This window comes from Crocodylus porosus, unplaced genomic scaffold, assembly GCF_001723895.1.
Source record: "Crocodylus porosus isolate Cpor-Errol unplaced genomic scaffold, CroPor_comp1, whole genome shotgun sequence".
Taxonomy (NCBI): domain Eukaryota; kingdom Metazoa; phylum Chordata; order Crocodylia; family Crocodylidae; genus Crocodylus; species Crocodylus porosus.
Window position 1 is genome coordinate 12,946,431 of NW_017728924.1, and position 26,314 is coordinate 12,972,744.

The window sequence follows — 26,314 nt, forward strand, 5'->3', positions numbered from 1 at the left end:
TCTCATGTAAATGGAACAGACTTGTGCTTCCTGCTATTGCTTTATCTGAATCTATTAAAAGTTAAGAGCACTAGGATTTCTAAATCGTTGGATCAATTAATCCATTCAGTGATCAAATAAATATCCATTGTGACAGACGTGAGGAAGACAAATATTGGCGTAGTAGAAATAAGATTGGGAGACTGTAGAACTGTAGAAGAAAGCAATGTTACCTGTGAATAACAAAATGAGGGCGTTTCTTTACTCCTATATAATATCTCAAGGCTTTTGTTGCAGACAGAAGGAAGACAACCCATGAACACACATCAGTCTGTTTGGATATCTGTCTCCCTTGATTCTGAGTTAGCATCATTAACCACAACCTATTAACGAATTGTACAGATAGCTTTCAATTATTATACTTACTGGTAGCTTATTCATAAAAACATTCATGGGCAAACAGCTTAAGGCAGCGATTCTCAACCAACTTGCCATAGCACCCTGGGTTGCCATGAAGTATTAGCACCTCTAGGTGTTTAATGGTGGCAAACCAAAGGGTGCCATGAAGTATTAGCACTGCTAGGTGTGCAAGCATCTCCATGTGATTCGTAAGATAAAGATTTCAAATAGGAGTCCATAGTGTCAAAAACATTCTGTTACAGTCTTGTGAAGCTGTTTGCAACAGAAGAATTAACCTATTATTTTTCCATAGTCAAAAAGGTTTCAAAAGCTAAGAGCTGACATTTCTAAGGGGTGCCCGGAGTGTAAAAGAGTTAAGAAGCACTGGCTTCAGGTGTAGTGGCAAGTAGTGCATGTAGAGTTATCCAGTTTGCAAGCACAAATAGTTGTTCACACATGGCTTTCTGAGGGCACTCTTTAGCAGCCCCTTCCATGATGAAGGTCTGGGAAATTTGGCCACCAGGTTACTAAAGATCAGCCAAATATATTTTTCATTGTGCTTTAATTCTAACCTGCTTTTTCTCTTCCACCTAGATGTGCCATTTGGTCTGCAGACAGAGCCCCAGATCACTGCCATTGTGGGAAGTGACATTCAACTGACCTGCAAAGCCTCCAAGTACATCTACAACCACCTGGACTGGTATTACCCCTCCTCAGAGGTTGTCCCCAGTGCCTTTAGAAATAAGAGCATTGACAACTACTCCATCTCCTTGATGCTGGTCATTACTAACATCACACAAGAGCATGCCGGGTTGTACAAGTGCCAAGCTCAGAATCAGCATAATTCCACTGACATGCTGGAGCAAACTACGCAGCTTGTTGTCAAAGGTAGGTTTTGCCAATGGACAAAGGTAAAGGTGATGTAAAGGTGCTATAAGCAGAGGTGCTGAATATCACTCCCACTGATGTCCTAGGATGTGGTGGGTGCTCAGCACTTCCCAGATCAGTCCTAATATGCATGTATATGCTCTAGTATTTAGCTTTCCGTCACATAAGCAGTGAGAACATTGAAACATTTTTATAAGTGTAGTCTGTAATGGTTTCAGATGCCCCTGGTCTGTAAAAAGTGTCAGGGGACCTTAAGCATCCTATGCAGAAAGGAAGGAATTCCAGTAATATTTTATGCTCCTGACACCCTACTGGGACCCTGGTTTAGTGCTGACTCAGAGGACATAGCCCCACTGGCTATATTACCAACAATACCCCAGCATATTCCTTAGGATGGCCCACCCCAGTTCTGCGAGTAAAACATCCAATGAGATTACATCCCAGGAGACTGCCATGGTTGTGTGTAATGTTATTTAGCTTTGGACTAGTTAAATACATTTGCAGGAACATATAATCAAATGGCATTTCCTATGTACATGCTGTGATCAGTGGACAGCTTAGATCAAAAGCAATTTTATCTATACCTGGACTCCAAGAACCTGTTTTTCCCTTTTAATCTTATATCAGTACTATTGCATGGCCCAGCATCCCTGGTACCTCTGAATATTGAAACACAAAAGACTGTCTTCTTCTCTCTGCTGCCGAGGCTAGGGCCAGTCCACTCTGTTTTGATCACAGTTGTGCTTGTATGAAGTAGTTGCTAACATTGTTCCAGTGCAGTGGCCCTGACCAGGGCAGACAAAAAAGTTATTGTGATCCCACCTACCCACTCACACAGAAAATTGCCACCCAAACTGTAGCTGTAGCTGCCAGGGTTTTGTTAGCTGTGTGGGTGGTGACATTAAGTCAGTTAATTCTCTGTGTTTCCAAAGACGAAAGGTAGGGAAACAGAGTCCAACTCCTCCTATTATACCCAGACCTCATGCCTGTTCTGGCCTTGTACTGATAACTAGTTTCATAACTAGTTTCCAGAACAGCTAGACTTTGAAACACTGGGCCCTTTTCTGCACACTACATCCAGACGATTCACTTGCTTTTCCCCCTGCAGATATTTTTATTCACTTAATCAGTTTTCCACCTACACAGACACCTACACACAGTGGCTAAGGGAAAAAATGCATCTAAGCTGTTAGTACATGTATGAAAGAACTCGAATTTTGAATGTCCCTTCTGTGAGTTATTACTTAGTTTCTGTCGTTGGCTTCTAGTGCCTGAGGAGAAATTCTCCTTGAAAACATGCTACATGAAATGCCACTCAAAAACTTTCTCTGTGTAAAACTAGCCATGTGGATCTTTCAGGATCCCTTTCATACTATGCACACAGCTTTTCCTCTTCCTTGACTGCCCTGCACATTTTGAACTGGATTTGTTGGCTGGTTAATTGGTCAGGTTTTTTAAATGATATAATCTGAGGTGTATTCACATTTGTTCTGCCCTATGCTAATCATTCACACCAGGTCTGCTGAGGAAACCTTGCCATCCTGAGCTTTGCAGGAGCATACACGACAAGGGGAGAAGCATACATAGCAAGGTGCAGGGCAACAGAAAAGCCTTAGAATTTCTCCATTTTCCTACTTTCCTCACTCTCCTTCTATATTTGCTCTGCCCACTCTGTTTGCTTATGATTCAGCTCTGTATCAAACTTAAGCCAAGCGTTGTTCCCCCAACAACAGCAAACCTTTGCTGCCTCCAGGCTGCTAAGACAAGGCCTTTATTTGGAGATGCTTAGGTAGATCTGTAAAAGAGGCATTCCTAATGCTGACTGTGAATTGTTTTCCTTTGTGAATGCAGCAAAGGCGGTGCCATATATTATTCAAAACCTCACGGACCTGGAGGTTAACATCAGCGGCAAGATCGTGCTGGAGTGCAAAGCAAATGGAACCCCGACACCTCACATTACGTGGTGGAAAAATGGCTATCTCATTTCACCTGCTTCAGGTGAGCCTGGGGAATGCTGCAGTGCTGTATGTGAGAAAAGAGAGATGGTGGTGATGAGAAAGGTCTCACAGGTTTGCAACATACTTATGGCCCAGTTTTCCACTGCCTGGTACTTTGGGCAGTCATTTACAATGATGCAAATAACCATACAAAAGGTCCCAGCAGGTGGAAGACCTTTACAGACTGCTGATGTGGTCTGCATATGGGATTTTAAGGGCCCACACTGGCAGCCAGGGCCTGATCTATATTTCTCTGGTGCCACTGATTGTGCCCACAACATTGGCTATGTGCTTTCTCAACATACACAAAACTGACTCTTGCAAGATGCTGAACCCCTTGCTACCCAAGATGAATACTTGTGTGTACTAAGGTGATCAGGACAGGGGGATCCTTTTGCTAAAGTGTTTAGGCCATGATCCAGAGTCTGCTGGAGTCAGTGCTGATCTCTTCTCTAAGAGTCAGACCCTTAGTCTGCTGTCCAGTATAATTACTGTGTTTCTTTATTTCCCTCAGGCTAACAGTCCAGAGGAGTGGCTGTTAGATCACACAGTGCACAGCAGCACAGGGCTGCTGCAAGCCCTGGACTCCCTTGTCTGAGCTTGGAAGTCTTTCCAAGTGTCCCTACCCTGAGGTTTCCTTCATGTCACGGAGAAGCTGGTATCAGTAGCCAGTCCTCTGACTTTAATTCTGCATCTTGGGTAGGAAGGAAATCTAGGATCATCCATAATTCAGATCAGACTGTTCCAGGCAGAAACTCTTTACAGCTACTGAAATTTCATAAATAATTCTAGAGGGACAAGCATGTAACTCATCCAACCAATGGAAACATAAATAAAATATCTGAAAAAAAACACCTCAGGGTAAATATTTCAGCACCGTGCATGGCGAGTTATGTGTACAGCTCTTGTTAACAACAACAGGATTCATGGGCAGAACACACTGCACACTCCCCTTTGGATTCAAGGCCCAGCATAATTCCCTTGCTCTGCTAATTGCATCTTCTTAGCAAGCCGGTTAGCTTGGAATCCCATTTACAGAGTCAGAGGAATGAAAACTGGAAGTGGCTGGTAGGTCTCAACTAGGTAATCTCTCCTCCCTATGGTTTTAGACAGTTAGTAGTTCAGGGCTTTGCCCAGACACCCCATTTTAATTACCCAAGATGATGTGGCTTCCATTGTTTCTTTTTGGAGGCTGTTCCACAGTTCATAAACTTTGCTCTTTCTCTTATATTTTTCCTCAGGCTTCCTTTGCTGCATCCAATTTAACACAGTGGTTGTAGCACCTCAGATCACTTAAAAAAAAAAATCCCTTCTTGCTGTGCCCTTTCCAATGTCATCTTCAAAGCCTTTTTGTCTAACCACAGAGCTGTGATGAATACATTTTAATGACCTTTCCCTCGTATCATGTTAAGTTTGGGGTTGGGATCAAATCTTGCTGTGAGTTATGCAGGTGTAAAAAGAACCCATACAGTGCCCAGTCTTGTCCCCCACTGCTGTTGATTAGATATTCCCCACTGACTCCCATGAGAGCAGTCTCAGGCTCCACATTTAAAATAAATGAATAAATATATTTGTTATACAGAGGCTGCTAAGTGATCTCCATGAAATTTGCATGACAAATATGTTAAGAGTACATGACAAGGAATGTGTTTGCATCATATCTGCATAAACAAAGGCGCATGTAATATGTACACTGTTCAAAATTGTCTTCTGGCTGCTACCAGCAGTACTGTACCAGGTCTGCAGGGACCTGGGAAGTCATTTGTAACAGATTTCCATTTAGAAATTATGTATTACAAATACCTTATGTACTGAAATGAAACTATCCCCCAATGCAGGAATTTCCATGGAAAATAATACCCTGATCATTGAGCGAGTGAAAAAAGATGATGAAGGCCTCTACGAGTGCAGGGTTTCTAATGAAATGGGCCGTGACAGTACAATGGCATTCATTAAAATAGAAGGTGAGGCTGCAAGCAAATGCACAAATTTGGTGATACGGGCATGGTTTGAATGACATCCTTCTACTATCCCAAGGCAAGAATTGTTTCAAGTGTGGGGGAGTACATTTTAAAACAATAAACACACACACACATGCACAACAGGTTTGTTAAAAGTAAAACTTAAAAATTAAATTGAACTTCTTTTTGGTCCTGGAAGCTTATAGTTCCATGATGATGAAGAGCCTGAAGCATCTCATTAGCGCTTCATGTCTAGAACACCTTGATGGGAACCCTACCCAAGACTCAGTGTGGTCTTCATGCAAGGAGTTGTGTAATGCATAGGTTCTCAACCTTTGAGATTTCCTTAAGTTTCCCTCCTATTTAGCCAGGATCTAGCTGGGACCATCTCCCGTTCAGCCAACTAAGAAGAGCAAGATGGCTGGAACCTCCTGGCCTCAGTTTATGATTTCCATGTTTAGAACCCCTCACTTAATGCCTTGAGCACTTGGCATTGATACTATAAAATAATACCTTTTAACCATGAGCCTATTCACATATTGTTCCCCATATTTGATCCATGGTTACCTATGGAGATCTACTAAGTACTGCCTACTGCTGGTGAATAAAAAGACACCAGCACAGTTCATTGATTTAATGTCTACCTCTTTTGTGAAATAAAGCATGCTCTGTGGAATTGCAATTATTTTATCAATGCAATTAATTTAGAATTTGTTCTTATGTTTAACTTCCAGGTTCTGAAGAGAAATCCAATATTGAAGTTATCATTTTGGTCTGCACTGGTCTAGCAGCTACTCTCTTTTGGCTGCTTCTGACCCTTTTCATTCGGAAACTTAGAAAAGTAAGAGGTCTTCCATACTGTGGAAATGGGACACAATTGGCCTCCGAGCTCAACTCCAATTCAAGCCAAGCCTCAGAGTTCAGAACTGAGGTCGAGCTGGGACTAGGGCTGAGGACAGATGGTGAAAAACTGTATGAGCTGTTCTTGTAAAATTTCAGGCAAAGATTTCTGTTAATTAATTACTTGTAATCTCAGGAGATTAGTTCTACTTATAATAATTTTACCCTCTTGCTTAGCATCCAGGGAGATCAGGAAAAACAGGTTGCTTCCACCTTTAGATTCAGACTGAACCCAAGAGCATTAAAGCAGGTTTGGAGACAGGCTTTCAGTCTAAAGGCCCTAAAATGAAGTTCTGGTTTCACCCCACCTCTAATAAGGTTTTCCCTAAAACATAGGCAGTGGAGGGAATGCTGCTTTAAAGATGTTAGAATCTGTTTGCTCTAGAGAAGGGCCCAAACCACAATGTACATCTTGTTTTCATGCTTCGTTACTCCTTGGCCTCTTTTCATGAGGCTCCAAAGAGTAGGGTAAGTCCTCAACTAGTCCTGAAGAATATTTGATAAAGTAAATCAAACTTAGATTTGTTCTTTCTTATACAAACAATAAATAGGATCTGAGAGGCTAGGACTCTAGCCTGGCCACAGCCCAAACCACGGTCCTAATGTTAATCTCCTGTAACTCGAATGACTGACTATTCCTACTCCTCTTATAAATGTGAACCCATAAGGTTCATGTGTTCCCAGTGTGTTACCAGGACAGCAGAGGTGCCAGACCCTCTGAATCTTATGCCATCTTTTACACTTGCTCAAAGAGGGCAGATGGTGACACCAGATGACAATTCTATGCACAGTGTCATGAGGTTTTCATTCATTGTGTGTTAGAATACATAGCAATATGAGGTATAGGGGTGTAGAGACTGAGGCTCCAAGTTGTTCCAGAATTTAAAAGCCATTCAAACACATTGCTAATTCATAAAACAAAGGATGCCTTGATGAGCATCCCTTAAAGGGCATTTCTCATCTGAAGGATTTTCTAGAAGCAGTGCTGAATTCCTTAAAGGAGTGCAGGTTGAGAATAATAATAGCAGGGGCTTTACATCATCAAAGTGCTTTCAAACATTCACTAATTCAATTCTCTCAACACCCCCAAAAGATACACATGTGTAAGTTTTCTTTTCCCCATGCTTCATATGTGCAAATTAAGGCAAGATATCAAAATTATAGGTCCAAGCACTACAGATGGAAATGGGTGTTGGGGCCAGGATCAAAATGCAGGGGGTGCTGGTTCCCAGGCCTGTGTTCATTCTACTATGTCATACTTCTCTCTCAAGTTAGAGCTGCACAGCAAATACTTTGACTCATTTTTCCCCATTTGCAGCCTGACGCCACAGATATTAAAACAGGATACCTGTCCATTATAATGGATCCAGAGGAAATGCCTCTTGACGAGCAATGTGACCGGCTCCCATATGACAGCAGTAAATGGGAGTTCCCAAGAGACAGGTTGCGGCTGGGTAAGTGATATAGTCATCAATCATATAAAGAACAGAAATATCCTACGGTCCAGAATTTCTGTGGAGGTGTAGCATAGTCCATTAGCTCTAGTGCCAGTACACTTTCATCTTTGGACAGTGGGTCTCATTGGGAGGGATGCTGAAGGGGTATTTAGAAAAGCCATCTTTTGAAATGGCTACCACCTCCCAAAAGAAGTGAAGGAAGACTGCTCCCAGTACCTTCCAGGGACACCATTTGAGTATCTTACATCACTTGCACAGAGAACAATGGAAATGGAAGCAGGTCTGAAAGAGGACGGTTCTCCATGTAATTCCCTGTACAAGAACACTGTCCAACTTTCAATTATGAAGAAAAAGGGCAAAAATGACTTTCCACTCCAGAAACACTGTTCAATAGGTAACAAGGACCAACTGAAAAAAAATTACTCAACAGGGAAAGCGTGGGAGGTGAACAGGGGAATTTACAGAATAAAGAGGAGGGGGCATGTAGAGACTGTGGGTCAGGCAGGAATGTTGCACTGGTTAGGTGTGGGCTTGTAGGGATTGTGGGTCAGGAAGAAATGATAACTAAGGTGCTTGTATGCAGGGAGCTGTGAATTTTCCAAGTTTGGAAGGCTTGGTGTTCAGATAATTAAACGTAATATTTTTACACTGCAGTTGCTAATATGCATTCAACTTGAACTCCAGTTTAATGCTGTTTTATCTATCCTATCACATACTGCCTCACACTGAAATTATATGTATATAAACTATATTCTGTATATACATATATGGAAAGTATGTGATACAGGCTTCTATGGACTGTCAGGCCGTGCTGCGCCTAGGCTCCGGTGTCTTGTATTTCTTGCACAGCTGAGAAAGCATGTTTCTCTCTTATCTGATGCAGACTGTCATAAGTCCCCTCTGGCTCATTCTTGACTCTTTGCTTCTCTAGGTAAAACACTGGGTCACGGTGCTTTTGGGAAGGTGGTGGAGGCGTCCGCTTTTGGCATAGATAAATCTTCAACCTGCAAAACAGTTGCTGTTAAAATGCTTAAAGGTACATTTCTCTCTGAGACTCTCATGAGACTCTGCTGGGACCACGTGGGCAATGAGGTTTCCAGTTCTCAGCTCTGAGGCAACCCCCTTCCCCTTCTCCCTCATTCATTGCATTCAGAAGGGAGTGAGCTTGCCATATGGGAGCAATTAGCTGCTGTACGGTGGATGTTAACGTGTAGGAAATGACAAGTGGGCTCCACACTGTGCTGCTGATTAAGCCTTGTATTCCTAGTGGACAAAAACAGCAGCCTCCAGGTCTGTGGGGTTAGGAGGGAAACAGATTACAGAATGTAATTGCATTACGATGGTCTGAAATTGGATCTAAACCCTCGATCCTAGCCCTTCCAGATGCAGAAAGGTTCACGCAGTTGAAAAGAGCTGTGCCAAGGGAGTGAATTAGGGACAACTCTCTGGCAATTACTGAAATGAGGGAATGCTTTTACCAGCCCAGTGGGGAGAAGGGGAACTTGAAGCCTAAGATGCTTCCAAATGGCATTTACATACAAAGCCTCTACAGACAGCTTATGAATAAAGTTCTCCTATGCCTTGCTGGTTGCTTGGGTTTGGGTTTTTCAACTGTTTGCATGTTTTCCACACCCTTCCCCCGCAGTAGACTAGTGATTTTTGTTGGATGGGTCTCCACTCCCTGGCCCACACTGCTATGGATTGTTGCTGGGTGATGGCATTAACCCCTGCCACTCCAAAATCCAGGATGTGCTTGGAGAGCACAGCACTTGGGTTTTGTTGCCCGCTGCCTCTTCTGCTATGCCCCTCACTGCCACTTCCCCCAGTGCCAAATACTCTCTGCTTGCCAGCACCACCGTTATGCACCTCTTCTGGACCTGCTCTTCCTCCTATGCATATCCCTCCTCCCTATGCTGCTAGTTTTTCCATGCCATGCCCCAGAAAGTTCCCAAAGGCTCCTGATCAATCCAGAGCTCCCCTACTCCCTCCATCCAACTCCTGCAGCAGCCACAGTACTTAATCACACCTATCTCCACCCTGTGCCTCCCAGGTTGCCTTCCCACCCCCTCACTGTTCAATAAGTGCCTTGGTAGTACCTCCATCTAATATTCCACCTTACTCCCAGAGGAAGCAGATGGAAGTCTCTGGTGTGGGACAGTTCATTCAAGGAATAAAAGGGCCTGGATTACATAGACTATGTTGCATTGGTTCTGCCATCTTACTCACTTCCATAAAGCACATTAATGTCGGCTTCCGAGTAGAAGGCAGCATCTAAGCACAACAGATAATTGTGAAGATTTTCAGAAAATGTTCAATTTAGATATGATTAGGCATGGGACTTGCATCATTGTAGATCAGTGGTAGATCTACTGAAGTCCATAAAGTTATTAATTATGTTAACTGAAGGCACCCGGGACTCAGAGCAGTTTACAAGACATGAAACTGCAAAAGTGATCAGACATCTGTTTGGGGGACAATTCTACAACTCTTCCAAAAGAAGCAAAAGTTTAGCGCAAGAAATTACCTGCTACATGAATATTCATGCAGCTTTAATGCATTAAACCTTGCATTTGGGGCATATCTGTTCATTTGTTATATTGGCAATATTCAGTCCTTCACAAAGGTTCCCCTGTATGTACATGAACCAGTGAAGTTCTACTGCAGGACATTAATACTTTGTAAGTCACGAAAAAGAAAGGAAGAGAGTTCTAAAGGGCAAAGCATTACTCTGTTTCATACGGGTCAAGAGACAGCAAGACGGATGAGTTCTTATCCATTTAGAAGGCTGAAAGGCAGAGATACCACAAGGAACCCGGGTGGGTTTGGTTTTCAAGTGTAAACAGGATTTTCTGTGTCTTAAAAATATCCTGTTGTGGAAAGATGGCCTTGTCCTGTTTATCTTAAGCAGAATGTGCAACTACTAATGAGTGCAAAGCTTTAATGTCGGAACTGAAGATCCTCATCCACATAGGACACCACCTCAACGTGGTCAACCTCCTGGGCGCCTGCACCAAAGCAGGAGGTAAGAAACTGGCATCCCATAAAGTACTTGGCAAATTCACATGCACTGCTTGCTCTTAACTGCTGTGCGAATTTGGCAGCTATGTTGACCTTGCTACCATTGGCAGGAATCAGGAAAAGGGTGTTCTGGTCCAGAAACATGCCCATCTGGCCCAGAAGCAAACACAAGGGTCTCTCAATACCTGTAACAGTATTAGGGTTTGTGCTGTGTGGCGGTGAACCACCCCTTGGGGTGTCATGACTGCGCACATGGGATATTTCTGGCTCTCCTTTCAGCAGAAGGCGACACTGTAAAGAAATCAGCCAGCACACTATATATTACACAGAACACCATGCAGCTTCCATCAGCATAGGGATAGGACTTGGTCACCCTCTGAACATTTTCAAAGCTGCCACCTGATTCTTTATGCTCCAGAGTTGCCCAGGCACCTTAGTTCCCACAGTCACCTAAGCACTGGCCTACTAGTAATGATCTACTAGAGATTTACCTCAAGCCTGAGTCCCAGGTATCTCAAAACAGGGCTGTCTAATGAGGTGGAGGAATGACTTCCTGGCCTGTGATGCCTCAGGTGTGTTCAGAGCATGCCTAACACTTTGTACCTGCACCAGAAGGTAAAGGCATAGGGCAACAGCTACACAAAAGCCAGCTGTGCCACAGGGAAGCTTAGGGTGAGTGTAAAACAGCACAAGGAGGAGATGGAGAAAGAGTATCAGCCACTAGGTCTGGGCTACCCAAGTGGCTGGTTGGGCTTGGGTGCCTAATGCCAGGAAAGCACTATGGATCCAGAGCAGAGGAAAGTACCACCTATCTCTGGCCTGTCAACGGGTCAGCTGCTTCAGTACTACAGCACCTGAACTACCTCTCTTAGGATCTGGAATCTGCCTGTGCATTTTGTAGGGAGGCTGGGCCCTCATTTGCGTCTGAAAATTCAACTGGGTGCCAGGGCATCTATGAGTTAGGCAATGGAAAACCAAGGGGGGACAATACCTCAGGCATTTTGAGTATCTGGGCCAAAGTGAGCTCTCTAGGGCAGTGGTCTCCAAACTTTTTTGATTGCGCACACCTATCAGTAAAAAATTTTTGAGCACGCACCCCCAATGTATGTCGCAATACGCTGAAAGCGAATGAACGAGTGAGGGTGCCACTGTCAACCCCTCCGCATTGTGGAACTCCCACTCTTCCCTCGGGATACCGCGCGTACCGTACGTGACACGTGACCATCTGACATACAGACCGAGTGAGGGCGTCAGTGTCAATCCGTATATTAAATATTGGTAAAGCTTAATTTCTTTTTTTTAAGGTAAAAAATAAATACAAATAGAAGTTCTAATATTTCTTCCGTCACCCCAGTGCATCGTCTTGCACACCCCACTTTGGAGACCGCTGCTCTAGGGCCGTATACACACAGTCTGTGGCAGAGCAGGGATTTGAACCAAGGACTGCAAAATCCTGGCACTCAAGTGATGTTCCCTGTCACAGAAACCTTGTTCCTCGTCTCATCATCCCATTTAAAACATCCTCGTCTCCCTTGCCCTGCAGTTAAAACCATAATGGAATAATCTGTTTATCTGCTGTCTTTATGTTGAATCTTAACAACAGTCTAGGAGGGAGGATGGAGGAGGGCTGAGGGCAAAGAAACCAGGATAAATATTAAGGGGGGAGGGGGGAGAGAGAGAGATGGTGCAGACATTTGTCATTCCCTGAGACATTAAAGCTATCATTTTCTCAAGGAACATGTAGTTGCCAAGTAAAAGAAGAAAGAAATTTTATTAAGGCAAATTTGTCAGAATGACAGGATATAAATTCTCCCCCAAATTAGACATTCACAACTCCCAGGGGAGAGGTACACATGTGGAATCTGCAGAATGCTGAGGCGAGACTGGAAGCTGTGCAACAGCTACTAGTCTGATCTGCTGGGCAGCCGCATTTGTATGGCTTTCTAGGGCAGTGGTGCTTAACCTTTTTTGTACCAGGACCCATTTGTAAACATTGATGGCCAGTCCCGACCCAGAACCCATCATCCCCAGGCCCGAGCCTCCCAGTGTGTGGGGCAGAGGGTGGGTATATAGGGTGGGGGGAGAGGCCCTGAACAGCCCCAAGGAGCCCCTTGCAGACTGGAACTCTGCCAGCCTGCATGGGAAAACCCACGGTTTCCCAAGTTTTTCTCCTTTAAAGGAGGGTCCTTTTTTAAAGTTTGTTGATCTTGCCGGATTGTTGGTTGTAGCCATGTTGGTCTAAGGGCATAGGCAAGCAAGGTTCTTTGGGTAGGTGTGATACCTTTTATTAGTTGGTCTGATAAAAGATATCACATCTATTGATCCATTCTTAAAGCTTGTTCACAACCCTTTCATATATTCTTGTGACCCACTTCCGGGTTGCAGTCCATGGGTTGGAAAATGTTGTTCTAGGGCTCAGAGGAATGAGCAAGGAGGATACTGCCCTGTAACTGGGGAAGGAAGGTATCACCTCCTACCAGATAGCACTAAGAGCAGGGCCATCCCTGGTGGGGGGCAAATCAGGGAGACAGTCCCGGGCCCCGCGCTTTGGGGGGGCCCTGCAGACAGTGCCATATAGGCACTGCTGGCAGCTTCTGCAAACGGTCACCACCCCCACTCCCCTGCCACCACCACCAGTTTCTGCAGGCAGGTGCCACCCCCACCCCCTGGCCCCGCACAGGCCAATATGCCCCAGGCCCCACACACCTCTAGGGACAGCTCTGACTGAGAGAACTGGGAAATAGTACTGCATAGTACATCAGAGTGGTGACCTGCATGTGGATGCCCAGAACAGTCCAGAGCTACTTTAAGATCACTGTCCCTTAACCAGGGCAAAAATATGGCCAGAACATTTGCACATGAAGGCCTAATCATGTAGCAAAGTCTGTCTGAATATATGTGCTCAACTTTGCCTTTTGTGAGTGCCCATTGCTTGAATGTACACTTCTCTATGGCAGTGGTTCTCAACCTTTTCAGACTCAAGGTACTGTCCACAACTTCTATGAATTTAGTGGCACCCCATTTCAAAAACTAATTTCATTTGTTTTTTTAACTGGGGAAAATAGTTGAGCAATTCTTTTGTTGCAAAGAACTCAGAAAGACCACAGCAGGTCTCCTGACACAAGGGATTCCTATTTGAAATCTCTGGGTTTAACTTCTGAATCATGTGCAGGTGTTTGCATACTTGGCAGTGCTAATATTGCGTGGTACCCTACAGCCACTTTAAAGCACCCTAGGGTGCTGCAGTGCCCTGGTTAAGAATCACTGCTGGAGCCTTCCAGTCTCCTTCCCCATCTTACACTGCTCTGAACATCCTTCTCGGAGAAGAGGACTTTTGAGTTCTTCCTGACTAGGTACCCAAAGGAGTCACTGTTAAAGCCAGTAGTGGGAAATATGTTGTGGAACCCAGGTTTCCCAAAAGGCATTGCAGAACATTAGCTAAGTAGTCTCCAGCTAGGCTCTGATTTGTTTGCTTTTGAACGACACTACAGGAGACTGAAGTAGGGAAGCGCAGAGCTCACAAACTAGACGTTGGAATAAGACTTACCATTAAAATGTCATTTCTTAGCACAGCTCCTTGTTAAGTTTTATGCAGCCCATAATATTATGTTGGCTAATGACTGATATTAAGCATGCACATACATTATTTTAACAATATCTGCTTCTTGTAACTTTGCTTTGGAACACCCTGTCACTGTGTCTGATGTTAGGCAGCACTAATGCATACTATCCTGTGCTTTAAAATAAGGAAATAAAATATGAAGAGATTGGGTCTAGGAAACATTTCAGAAGCGTGAATAAAGCACTTAGGGGTACTTTAAAGTAGTGCTGGAATCTGCATTTCCTTGGAGAATCCACTAGACACATTTGACTTTAGTTTCTTCAGAAAATGTTCCATTTGATCTCTTCTTCGCACTGTCAGAAGCCAGCACAAGTTTCAGGAAGTAACTTAGTGATGTGGAGGATTGGTAGTAGATACAGCATGATGATATGCATGCAAATAATGGGAACTAGTAACAGGATCAGAGGGAAACTCACTATCTCTCTAGCCTCCCATCCTGCAGGCTCCCTAGCAGCTTGCCTAGCTCTAAGTGGCTTGCTGCTGCATGCTGATCCCCGTTTCAGCCCCTACACAGGGTGACAGCCCAGCACCTCCTTTAGATAGGCTGAGGCAGGGGTATTGGGAGCCACAGCAGATCAGTTGTCACCTTCACCTCAGGGAGCTCTATACTGAGTACTGTTGAACCGTGAGCTTGTTTCAGAGGTACTGAGCATCTCTGACCACAACTGTAGTCAATGGACACTGCAGGTATTGAGCAGACCTGTTGCACATGCTATATCCATAGTTGGACTTCAAGATCCTTAGAATGAACTGGGGTTACAGAAATACATGGTGTTATTATAGGTCAGTAAATAAAACTCTTCTTCCCTTTTGCCTGTGATGGCCACTTCCAAGTGCTCATTTCCACCCACTTTGTTATTTTGAGCCAGGACACAGCAAGCAAATACAAACTCTCTTCCCTCCTTTGCTTCTCCTACTTCCAGCCCTGTGTTTACAAAATTATTTATGTCAGGCTGAGTCAAATGGGCAGACGACAGCACAAGCCTGGGTGTTTGTTTCTGACATGTAGATAAGAGTTTGTTGCTTAGGATTTCCCTTTGTTGAATGGCCTGGTTCAGCTCTTGGCATTTTTCCTTTGAAGTTGGAGCTCACGAGTCTGAATTTGAAGTTTCCAGACAGGACAGGGTTTATAGACATAAAAGGCTGACCACTTTGGATGGGTAATAATAGGTGTTTACATGCATTCTAGTCCTATGACTTCACCTTCTTCTACATCTGAGACATTTTATATGCTGCTTTTTAAAACCTGGTGATGGTACAGTGCAGGCTAATGGCTCAGAGTGCAGTTTTGTCACGCTGCACCTTGAGATCCAAAAACGTTTCCAAATACGTCTAAAAAAAATCACCTGTGGTTATGAAAAAGCATCTCTGTGGAATGGAACAAAATGCTACAGAGGAACCAGAAAGGACAGAACTGACATGTCCCTCTGTGATTTCAATACTCTTAGACTAAATGTTTTTGAAGACTTTGGGATCCAGCTGGTATCATAGACAGAGCTGACTGTTTGTTACTTCCGCTGGGATGAAGCCCTGGATTACACAAACAGACTCACAGACAGACTGGAGAAGCTAGGGAGTTGCTCTCTAAAATGGGTCCATGCAGATATAAAAGGATGACTAGTATGGGGGATGGACTCTTCTGTCATCTTGGACTTTCCTTTTTTTGGAAAAAAGGAATCGATTCCTAATAACTGAGGAAGCTTAGGACCCAAGACTCCTAGGTTCAATTGCCAACTTCCTACCTCTGCTACAGATTTGTTGTGTGTGCATCACCTCTCTATTACCCACTTTCATCTTCTGTATCAGGGAAATGATGTTAAGCACTTTGCCCTGCTCTAAAGCCTTCTGCAGCAGGAATGCTGCACTATACAGTGTTGCACTTTTACATGTCTGAAGACTCCTTTGGTTTCATTCTCTTTGCAGGTCCTTTGATGGTTATAGTTGAATATTGCAAGTATGGAAATCTGTCCAATTACCTAAGAGGCAAACGTGGGGATTTCATTGCATACAAGGTAAAGCAACTAGATTTTCATGAAGTTATGAGATAGCTAATTTGTGATCATATGACAGCAGCTACTTAGAATTAGGTTTTATTCTCTACTTGCTACAAGGGGTCTAAGTTTTATCTGAGATCCCAACTTCTTCTTCGATCCAATTCCAATCTGTCCAGGGTGGAAGGGGGGAGAATGGACCTTTTTCTCTGAAGGATCCCATTCTAGTTCCTTCCTTTCACTTACCTCCAACCTCTACTGTGTAATCTATTACAAATGCTCATATAAACTTCAAGAGCTGAAATGGGACACATTAGGGTGCTACCTTGCCACCAGCAGGCAGAAAGGAAGAAAGAAGAACAGTGAACAACTGGTCAAAACCACTGTGAAAGGAGATACAAAGCCAGCCATCTCTACCAAAGGTCAACGCACAGCAGATAACACCTTTGGGAGCCCAAAGTTTCTAAAACTTATAGACCACTGATTTAGATCCTACCAGGAATCTGGATCCTTCCCAGGTACCACACAAGTCTCAGCATGTGGGTTTCGAGACAACTCTAACAAGTGTTGTTTCATCTGCTCTGCATGTACAATAAAACACAGGTGGTGCCTTTGTGAGAGGAGGGGATTTTCCTCATTACCTTCCCCTGAGATTCCTCTCTCACTCTTATTTTTCATTGGCTCCAGTGACTGGTTGTACCTTCCTTTCCTAGATGTGGCTGCACTTCAGTGCTCTTGCAAAATCCTTGTTATAATGATCCCATCGCAAGGTCCTTTTCCAAATTCCAGCATGTCATTCCATTAAATACCTGTGAGTCCTCATGGCACCCAAAGATCATTTCTTATTCTCTTTTTGAAATTTTTAGTCCCAGGAAAACTCGGACCAAGGAGAGAAGAGTCTGGATGAGTCCAACAGTGATTTAACAGAGCTGATCAAGAGACGCCTTGAGAGTGTAGCCAGCACAGGAAGCTCTGCTAGCTCAGGGTTCATTGAAGACAAGAGTTACAGTGACTCTGAGGAGGATGAAGAGGGTAATTGAAACTCACTACTCCCATGTCCTTTCTTACAGATTTCTGTTGTTTCTGACTGTTTCTGCAAGGCACACCTGTTTTAGAGAGAACCCTTGCTTTAGTTGTGGGCGGATCCCGTAAGTCAGGGCTGATTCCTTTTTTTACGTGTACCCCTACCCCAGGCTCAGTAGAGTAGAACTGCAGTAGCATGCATTCAGACCATCTGCTTCTTCCATGTAGGAGGGATATTAGCAATATTTTGGCAGAATGTTTTTGTGGCCAAGGTGTCCTCCCAGAAAGTAATCTTCACACAGCTGAGTTAAAAAGGGCACCCATACTTTTCTCCCCAAATGTCACTTTTATGGGCTCTCCAGAACTGGGAGATATGGTTTACACAAGAGCTTTCCAAAGTAACTGACCTGCATCCTCTAGGTTTTGACATTTCCGTGGTTTCTTCTAGATACCGAGGATCTGTACAAGCGACCTCTGACCTTGGAGGATCTGATTTGCTATAGTTTCCAAGTGGCAAAAGGCATGGAATTCCTGGCCTCCAGAAAAGTAAGCTTTCCTTCTGCTCCATCCTTCTTCTTTATGCCTTTGTGGTTCATTCATTAAGACATTAGGACTAAGTTTCTTTCATATAGTATGGAGATGAAGGAATTGGAACATACTATTAAGCCTGATTTCTCCTCTCACTTTCTCTTATCTTACATTATTGTACCGCCACCAACTTTTCTGGCTGAACTGAATAAATTAGTAATATTGATAGGACTACAAAGAGAGTTCCCATCTGGTGCATGGTTGGATAGACAGCATTCGTGACCTGAGGCCTTAGCTGGAAGACAAGGGGAAAAAAAAAAGGCATCATCCACATTTGAGATGAAGAAACCTGTCCTGGGGAGAGAGAGGAAGACAGAGTGGAGGGACATGGGGGCAGGGAAAAGAGAGAAAAAGAAAGAGAGAGAGAGAGCTTCTGCATGAAGAAAAGGATTTCTGAAAGTTTAATGGGAGTGTATATGTTTATAAGTGTGTAAGTTTAACTTGCCAGTATTTAATTGTTGGTGAATGACAGCCAAATGAATGCCTTATTGTCGTGTCACTGTGTTTATGTCCATAGTCTGTACGAAACATTTTTAAAGATGGTAAAATAGGATGCAGGTGCAAACCTATCTACAGACTTGTTGGCTTGTATGTATGCACGTGGTTACTAAAACACCGCACTCAGACATTGAATTCTGTGCACAGCTTTGCCTATGTGCAGTTGTCCAACTTCACGTACGCACGTGGTAATTGTATTTGCAAATGTAGCTGCATTGGCTTTTGGCCCATAAGATTTAACAATTAACTGGGGAGCTACAATTCTATTCAGATCCTAGCTGTTTGAGTAGGAGTATGAGAAATAACAGTCATTCTCAGTTTTTTCCCCTCTGATGAGTTATTTTCCTCTGTATCACAAACCAGTATGTTTATGGTAGATTCCCACACACATCTTCCCTCTCCAGCCTGGTCATTTTTCTTTCAGTTTTCAAAGAGGCCCAATGCTTTTCTTGTCAGTAACAGCCTGTTGTCCAAGCAAACCCTGTGATCTCACTTGTTCTCATTTCTTCATAGTGCATTCATCGGGACTTGGCAGCAAGGAACATCCTTTTGTCTGAAAACAATGTAGTTAAGATCTGTGACTTTGGCCTAGCACGGGACATTTACAAAGATCCTGACTACGTCCGGAAAGGAGATGTAAGTGAAGGGGCCTGGCAGGGTCAAGCTAGAACTCCACTCCCCGAAAGGACTGGGCAAATTAATAATAATGATTCTGGCTATGTGTCTTTTTCATTCCTAGGCAAGACTTCCTCTTAAATGGATGGCTCCAGAAGCTATTTTTGATAAGATTTATACAACCCAGAGTGATGTATGGTCTTTTGGAGTGTTACTGTGGGAAATATTCTCACTAGGTAAGATTACAACTTTTTTCATATATATGGAACAGTTGTTGCACAGAGTTTTAACAGAAAAGCAAAGGGCACTGAGGCACACTCTGATTTCAGCCAACAGTGGCTCTGATTGGCAAAATTTGACCTATAATGAATGTTAAAAAAAAAAAAGATCTTGGATTTGAAATTTGTAATAATTGAAACCAGAAGAGCAGGCAGCAAATATAAACCACTACTGCCCTGAACTAAAATGTTTTTAAAATGGTTGACGGTTCCCTTTCAAACCCTATTTTTCCACAAGAAGTCTCTGCCTTCAAATCAGAAACCACACCACTTATAGGTTGCAGAGAATTATACCACTGTTGACACAGTGGTCTGATATTCCTAGTGGAAGTCCATAAACCACAAAGGAGTCTGTGGGCATGAGTTAACAATTGTAATGGCTGGCTTTTACCTTTGGCTTGATTATGCCTTTCCATGCAATGCTTGTAAGAAAAAAAAAGGCCATGATGCCACATGTTGGATGCAGGCATTATAGTGCTGACGGGAGAACCAGTGTTTGTTCTATGTGCGAGTCATTCTGGCAGCAATGCATAGGTTGCATCCTCCTATGGCTGCACTGTTTTCAGGCCACAGCTTGTGTTGAATAAGGACATTAGTGCTTGAGTTGCTTCATCCTGTATTTAGAGGGCACAAGACTTCTTTGAAAGCTTAATCCATTTTGATAATCCAATGGATGATCCTTTCTTAATCCAACAGATAAAGCCTCTGAACTCAAACAAGCAATCTCACTTTTAGGCAGTGGAATCCTGCTGTTCAATCAACTCTCCCCTCCACCCTCCTACAGAGTGGCATATTCTTTTTCCTCAAAAAGTATAGGGATTGTAGTGAGTGGCTTCCTCATAAACATTTTAAGGGCAAACAACTAGCCCATGCATTTATGCTTCTGGGTTCTGAACAGCCCTATGTGATCCTCCAAATGCTTCTGGTTTACGGAGTCAATTATGTGACTAAGGTGTCCAGCCCAGAATGGTGCAGACTGCAGGATTTGCCAAAGTCTATGGTTAAGCTAATTATGGAAATTATAGGGTGGGGGAAGAGAGATCAGAACCTGATTTGAATTGCTTCAGATCTCAGGGTTGCTTGGCTACTCAAAAGCCTTTGGTTTGGGTTCATCTCCAGTTTATCCCAGCTACACCAAAGAGAGACCTTATGGTACAACACAGGACAGGGAATCACAGCTTTCTCCAGTTTTGCTATTTCTCTGGCCTTAGATCCAAGTATCTATTTACACTGATGGGATTCTAGTGTAACACGTACATGGCTGCCAAAAGGCTTCACAGTAGTGGGGGATGCCCTTGGGTTCAGACACTCTGGCAATGTGGAGCAAGACAAAAACTAGAATTCAGAACTTCTAGCTCGAAAAGCTTCAGCAGTGGCCCCATGCTAGCATATCATTAAGGGAAGTATATTGGCATGCAGAGAGGTACTTAATGGGACAGTCCCTCTGTGGAAGCGTCTGCAAGGAACCAGTGAACTGAACATGTGTGGATAACAACAAATGCTTCAGGAACCAAAAGTGTTGCTGTGTGGGAAAATAACTAGCCATTCCCCAAAGGCTGAGTGGTGCTTAACCAGCATGAAATTCTGAGCACTTGGCCTTTTAATACTGAAGATGCCAAATAAAAGTTAAAAGATTAAGATGAAATTCAGTGGGTATATATTTTAGTTATTTTGTTTTATTGCTCTGGATCTTTTTTTAAAATCATTCTAAGTTACTTTCTGATTTTTTGTTTTGTTTTGAATGCCCCCTTTTATTAATGAAACTTCTTAATTGGGAAAAGAGACCGTCTTTTCTGAGCTCAGAGGAATCCACTAAATTACTGCAAGGTTCACCATGCAGAGAGTTTCCTCTGCCCTTGTTATGATGTAGATCACAAACCACTTTTTTCAATCCATGGCACTGATTCAAAAACCAGTCATTTTCCCTAAGAGGGTTTTTCATAAGGCTCATCCAGGCATGTCTGTGGTTTGGCACCACTCGTATCTGCAGTTCACATGATAAATATTTAATTAAGGATTTGTGTCACTGATTGAACTTCTTATATAAAAGTTTTACAGATCATTGAGAGTCGGAGTACGGAAAGTTATTTGTCTTTGCTACAGGGTATGTTTTGGCTCTGTTCCACAATCACTGCTTTTTCTGGGTCCCAAAGATGCAGTACCTTTAAAAAAGGAAGAGAGATTGACTAGAAAAATGCACAGTTTGGTTTGGACATGGGTCCTGTCAGGGCCAAAAGTTGAATCTGGAAAGGGAGCACTACAAGCTTCCTCTGAAAGCTTTTGGCAGACCGGACCAATGCTGCTGATGAACAGGGAAACCTGGACAGTAGGGACTGCTAATCTTGATTTTGTGGTTGGTTCTGCATTGGGCTTTGCTACTAATTATGTAAATGGGGTCAACACGCTTGGTGGGACAGAAAGCCAGCAATTTTAAATGCATTTTGAAATCAATTACATGGCACATTACAGAATGTCAGTCTCTCCTGGAATTTAAGTTTGCAGTGTTTCAAAAGGCAATCAAAGGTAATTATGTAAACAACCAGTGCCTGGTAGTGTAATATCAGCATCGTATTATCCCAGTAGAATAAAAGTGAGATCAAAAAGCGTTATTTAATATCCAGCACATGCCACATCTTTGAGCATTTTGCAGGAGAATTCCTCTAAAGAAAATGTCATGTATTGACCTTTCTTATACATTTGAACCCACTTTTCTCTCAGTCTGTCTGAAGAGCAAAAATCCAAAATTCATTATGCAGGTGCCACGGTTCAGATGATCTACAGTGGTGAAGAGGGGGCTTTAACACTGAGTGCCAAAAAGTTTGCAGTCAAGAATCATATCTCTCTACCTTCCCTCTACTCTCCTTCTCACCGGTGTATTGTAGCAGGGTCTCAAGGATAGCAGCCTCTCAAATGCTGATGTCTTAGGTACATACTATAAGCAAGTGGAGCAAGCTCAAATTTCCAACCCAACTATCTGCCACATACCATGCTCTTCACATCAACGTATGTCAATCATCACTAGAAAATGCTGCCAAATAATCTAAGATACTCTGAGTTAAGTGTCTCCAGCCATCATTTTCCAGGCTATGGCTCTAGTACTTAACTGAAGCCTACTTAACTGAAGCCTAGTTTTTAATATCAAACTCAGCTGTGGAAGGCAGGAACACGAGCAACCAGCACAATTCAGCAAGGGAGATCTAAGTATGGAGAGAATGTGCAGTGTAGAGCAGCCAGAGTAACCCTTCAGCTTCTCCACATGGAGATCTATTGGCTTCACAGTCCTCTGCTTGTGACACAGAAATCATTTGGCAAAGAACTGGAAATGTTAGGCAATCTGCATTAACTACTGCCAGCTACTGGCCAGGTAAGCACTAACTGTCCCAAGTCGTGAGCTTCTACCCACCTCTGCTGGCAACTTAATAGATATAGGAGGCTGGATGCAATCACTGGGGAATCAATGGATCCAATCAGTTCTGCCCGCAGTGCAAATTACAGGGGAGCTTGAGAGGGGCTCAGCCTGCCCATAAAAAACAAGAGCCCCCCTGTAAGATTTGAAAATCATAACCTGGGGAGTCTCTGATTTTATTAAGACATTGTGAAGGGCAGCACAATTTTTTTTGCAGACCCCCTTCCCCAAAAGTCAAAGTGTAGGAGGAGGTCAACACTATATACCTAGACTTCCAAAAGGCTTTTGATCTAGTATCACGCAATATCCTTGTGGAAAAATTGGAAGATTATGGGCTTAACTGCTGAACAGTTCAGTGGGTGGAAAACTGGCTGCAGGGTAGGACCCAGAGAGTTCTCATGAATGGATCTGTGTCATCCTGGCAAGAAGTGGCCAGTGGTGTCCCCCTGGGGTGTGTGCTTGGTCCAGTGCTTTTCAACATCTTTATCAATGATTTGGATGTAGGGGTGAAAAGTTCACTGACCAGGTTTGCAGACAACACCAAGTTATGTGGGAGCATGGCCATGCCAGAAGATAGGCTGCAGATAAAAGCAGACCCGGACAGGCTGGAGAGTTGGGCGGACCAGAACCAGATGAACTCCAACACTCAGAAGTGTAAGGTGCTCTATCTGGGGGCAAACAATCCCCGACATACCTACAGGCTTGGTGGCAACAATTTGACTTGCACCACAGCCAAAAGGGACCTGGGGTAGTGATCGACCATCGCATGAACATGAGCCGGCAGTGCGATGCTGTGGCCAGCTGGTCAAACAACACGCTGACATGCATTAACCATTGCATCTCATACACAACTAAATAAGTGATACTCCCACTGTACTCCATGCTGGTGAGGGCACAGCTGGAGTACTGCATCCAGTTCTGGGCACCACACTTCAACAAGGATGTGGAAAAACTTGAGAGGGTCCTGAGAAGAGCCACTTATATGATGAGAGACTTGCAAGGCAAGCCATACAAGGAAAGGCTTGGGTCTCTTCAGCCTAAAAAAGAGAAGGCTGAGAGGGGACTTGGTAGCAGCTTCCCACTGCATCAGGGGCATACATTAAGGGCTCACAATTGTTCACCAGGTCACCCTTGGGGAAAACCAGGAGGATTTCAAAAGGACTTTATGAACTGACTGAGTCTGTTCATGAAAGCCTGTAAAGACTACATGGATCTGAGCCTCTGACTGCCTTCTGAGCCTATTTGCTGAACTGATATACCCCTTTATCAAACAGTTAGGATTCCTACATCCCAAACTAAGATTTGGGGGAATCAAGTGGCAAAACCCATGCAACTCAATGATTTGAGGAACTCCCAGTGCTTGGTGCCCTCTTCATTTCTTTCATACGACTGTTTCTGCAAGGCCTGTTTTGCCCCTAAGCGCAGAGCACATAGTGGCAATCCTGAGCCAGAGAGCAGGAAATCAGACAGAAATGTTATAGAGAGTAAATAAACTATATACAGATTCCTCAAGAGTTGGACCCCGATTTGGATTCCATTAAATCCCCTTTGTTAAGACTAGATTAGATGTTCTTCCAAACTCATCATCCAGCCTCAGGGATGCCAAATTATGAAAGGAAAGAGCTGTGTATTATGTCTTTGCTGGAGCAGGGGGAACCCAGAGGTGCCAGAGGAGCAGGAATTTATGTCATTTTTTGCAGTAAAAAGATAAACACAAGCTCTCACTCACTTATGCTTTTCTCCCTTGCTCCAACTGGAGGAATACCAGAGAGGCCCCTGAAGAGGCCTGGGTTGTAGAAACCGATATCCTGAAAGGCTCTTAGCTTCTGATCCCCTATGAGTTTGTCTTCACTGCCTTGTTATAAGGTACAACACAAGTTCTGCTCCTCACTCAATTCCCATCCACACAGACCTCCGGTTTGAGTCAAATCATGCCTGGCCAGCTGGCCAGAGTGGGTGGGCTAAAGCCTGAGGGCTGCTGACTTGGAAGCTAGGAATGTAGTGGGTATGCAGTGGCTCAAGTTACAACAACTCATCAGATGCTAAGCAGTCTGTGAGGTTTACCATATAGCTCTGGGCAGCTCAAGCATTGCTTCAGTATTCATTAACGCCTGTAAAAACTATATAGCTGTCAAGCTAGCTTGGGAAGACCTGGTGTTCTAACTCCAGATAACTGTTGCAGTGCAGACAAGCAGTTCCTTTGCCTTTGCTCCAATACTTAGACTATATTATCTACACAAAGTCAGGGGGGTGATTGTAGCTTGTGTATTGGTAGAATTGGAGTGAGGTTGTAGCTGTGATGGTCCAAGGATTGTGTTGGAAGCAAGGATCTTTGTTGGTGACATCTTTTATGGGACCAACTTCATGGTTGAGATAGAAAAGCATTCAAATGAAAGACATTCTTCATCAGATGCCTTGTATTTGACAGCTTGTCTAACTCTATCCCACCATGCAGTTGGTACAATAAAAGATATGACCCACAAAGATCTTTCCCTGTAGGTTGTATAGACAGACTTGAGCAAGCTTTAAACTAGCTAGCTTTGGTATCAATAGCATGGCAGTATGGAGGTTAGTGCAGTCTACAAAATCGAAGAATCTGGGTAAATGCTGGAGCAGTTTGCCTGTCCTGAACTCCAAGCTGCTGATTTCTACACTGCTGGTTTAAAGATAGCCTGGTTCATCTATATAGGCAATAGTGATGTCTTTGACTGTAGTGTGAAAATACCCTTAGTTTCACCCATCTGGGCAGGATCTGTAATAATGAAAGAGGAATCTTCTTAGAGCCACAGACCCACTTGAAAATAAGCAGGCACAAATTGACTTCAGTAGGAGTAAAACCCACTTATTTTCAGTCCTCTTCTCTTTTAAAGGCCTCAAAACCTTTGTATAAACTCTCTATTCCTCCAGTCTTGTGCTGTAATAAAAGTGGCAAATGCTGCACAACATGGCTAGAGATCTCCAATCTGACTGTATATCTAATTATATAAAATTCCCTGAGTCTTTCCTGTCCACATTTGTGTGTAATGGAATAGCACTGAAGATGGCTATTTATTATATGGAACTAGGTGAAATGAGGCTTACTCTTTCCATTTGATGACTGCTGGGCAAGCTACTATGCAAATTGAGATGATGGTGCCAGTCTAGTTCCTAGAGTGACTAAAAAACAATCGGAATTGGCACTAATTCACCCCTGGATGCAAGCTTAGGATTGAATGAGCCTTTTGACAGAGCTCTCTTAGATGTGGTCCCTTGAGGATACATTTGGGGTACATTAAACAAGAGAGAGTAATAGGGTGGGGTAGAGAGCTGGCCCTGATGCTGCTTTCTCCATTCCATCTCTGGGACAGATAATCATTAATCAGCAGATGTAACCATCATTAAATTGATGGTTAAAAAAGAAAGCAAGGCTGAGAAGGGAGGTACTGTTCAAAAGGTAATCGGATTTCTCAGTCAAAGCAGAAGAGTGTCTTTGTTGTGCCTGATGCTCCAAAGTAGAATTAATTTCTAAAGGAGAAGGCGGGGCTGTAACAGGGCTGCTCATTTCCATTAGTGTGTCCAGATTGTTGTATTAGTATGAATTTTTGTGTGCTGAAATGCCATTGTTGTATTGGTTGAGAAGTCATTGCTGGAAGCACTGCTTCACAAGAATAAGGCAAGTGTGGGGGGCTGACCCACCTGGGCTTCCAGATATTTT

At 43.5% G+C, this 26,314-nt stretch overlaps 1 protein-coding gene across 2 annotated transcripts in view; it reads left to right on the forward strand.

Moving 5' to 3' along the window:
* The window catches only part of LOC109313679 (vascular endothelial growth factor receptor kdr-like), a 169,778-nt gene that overhangs the window by 122,334 nt on the left and 21,130 nt on the right, over positions 1-26,314 (forward strand). The window contains exons 13-24 of one of the 2 annotated variants that reach the window (XM_019540354.1): positions 973-1,266; positions 3,118-3,264; positions 5,102-5,227; positions 5,959-6,065; positions 7,443-7,578; positions 8,513-8,617; positions 10,487-10,603; positions 16,145-16,233; positions 17,079-17,244; positions 17,684-17,781; positions 18,835-18,957; positions 19,061-19,172. In XM_019540354.1, coding sequence (XP_019395899.1) covers positions 973-1,266; positions 3,118-3,264; positions 5,102-5,227; positions 5,959-6,065; positions 7,443-7,578; positions 8,513-8,617; positions 10,487-10,603; positions 16,145-16,233; positions 17,079-17,244; positions 17,684-17,781; positions 18,835-18,957; positions 19,061-19,172 — 1,620 coding nt within the window. The remainder of the gene's footprint in view (positions 1-972; positions 1,267-3,117; positions 3,265-5,101; positions 5,228-5,958; positions 6,066-7,442; positions 7,579-8,512; positions 8,618-10,486; positions 10,604-16,144; positions 16,234-17,078; positions 17,245-17,683; positions 17,782-18,834; positions 18,958-19,060; positions 19,173-26,314) is intronic. The other variant, XM_019540355.1, reaches the window with a different exon arrangement.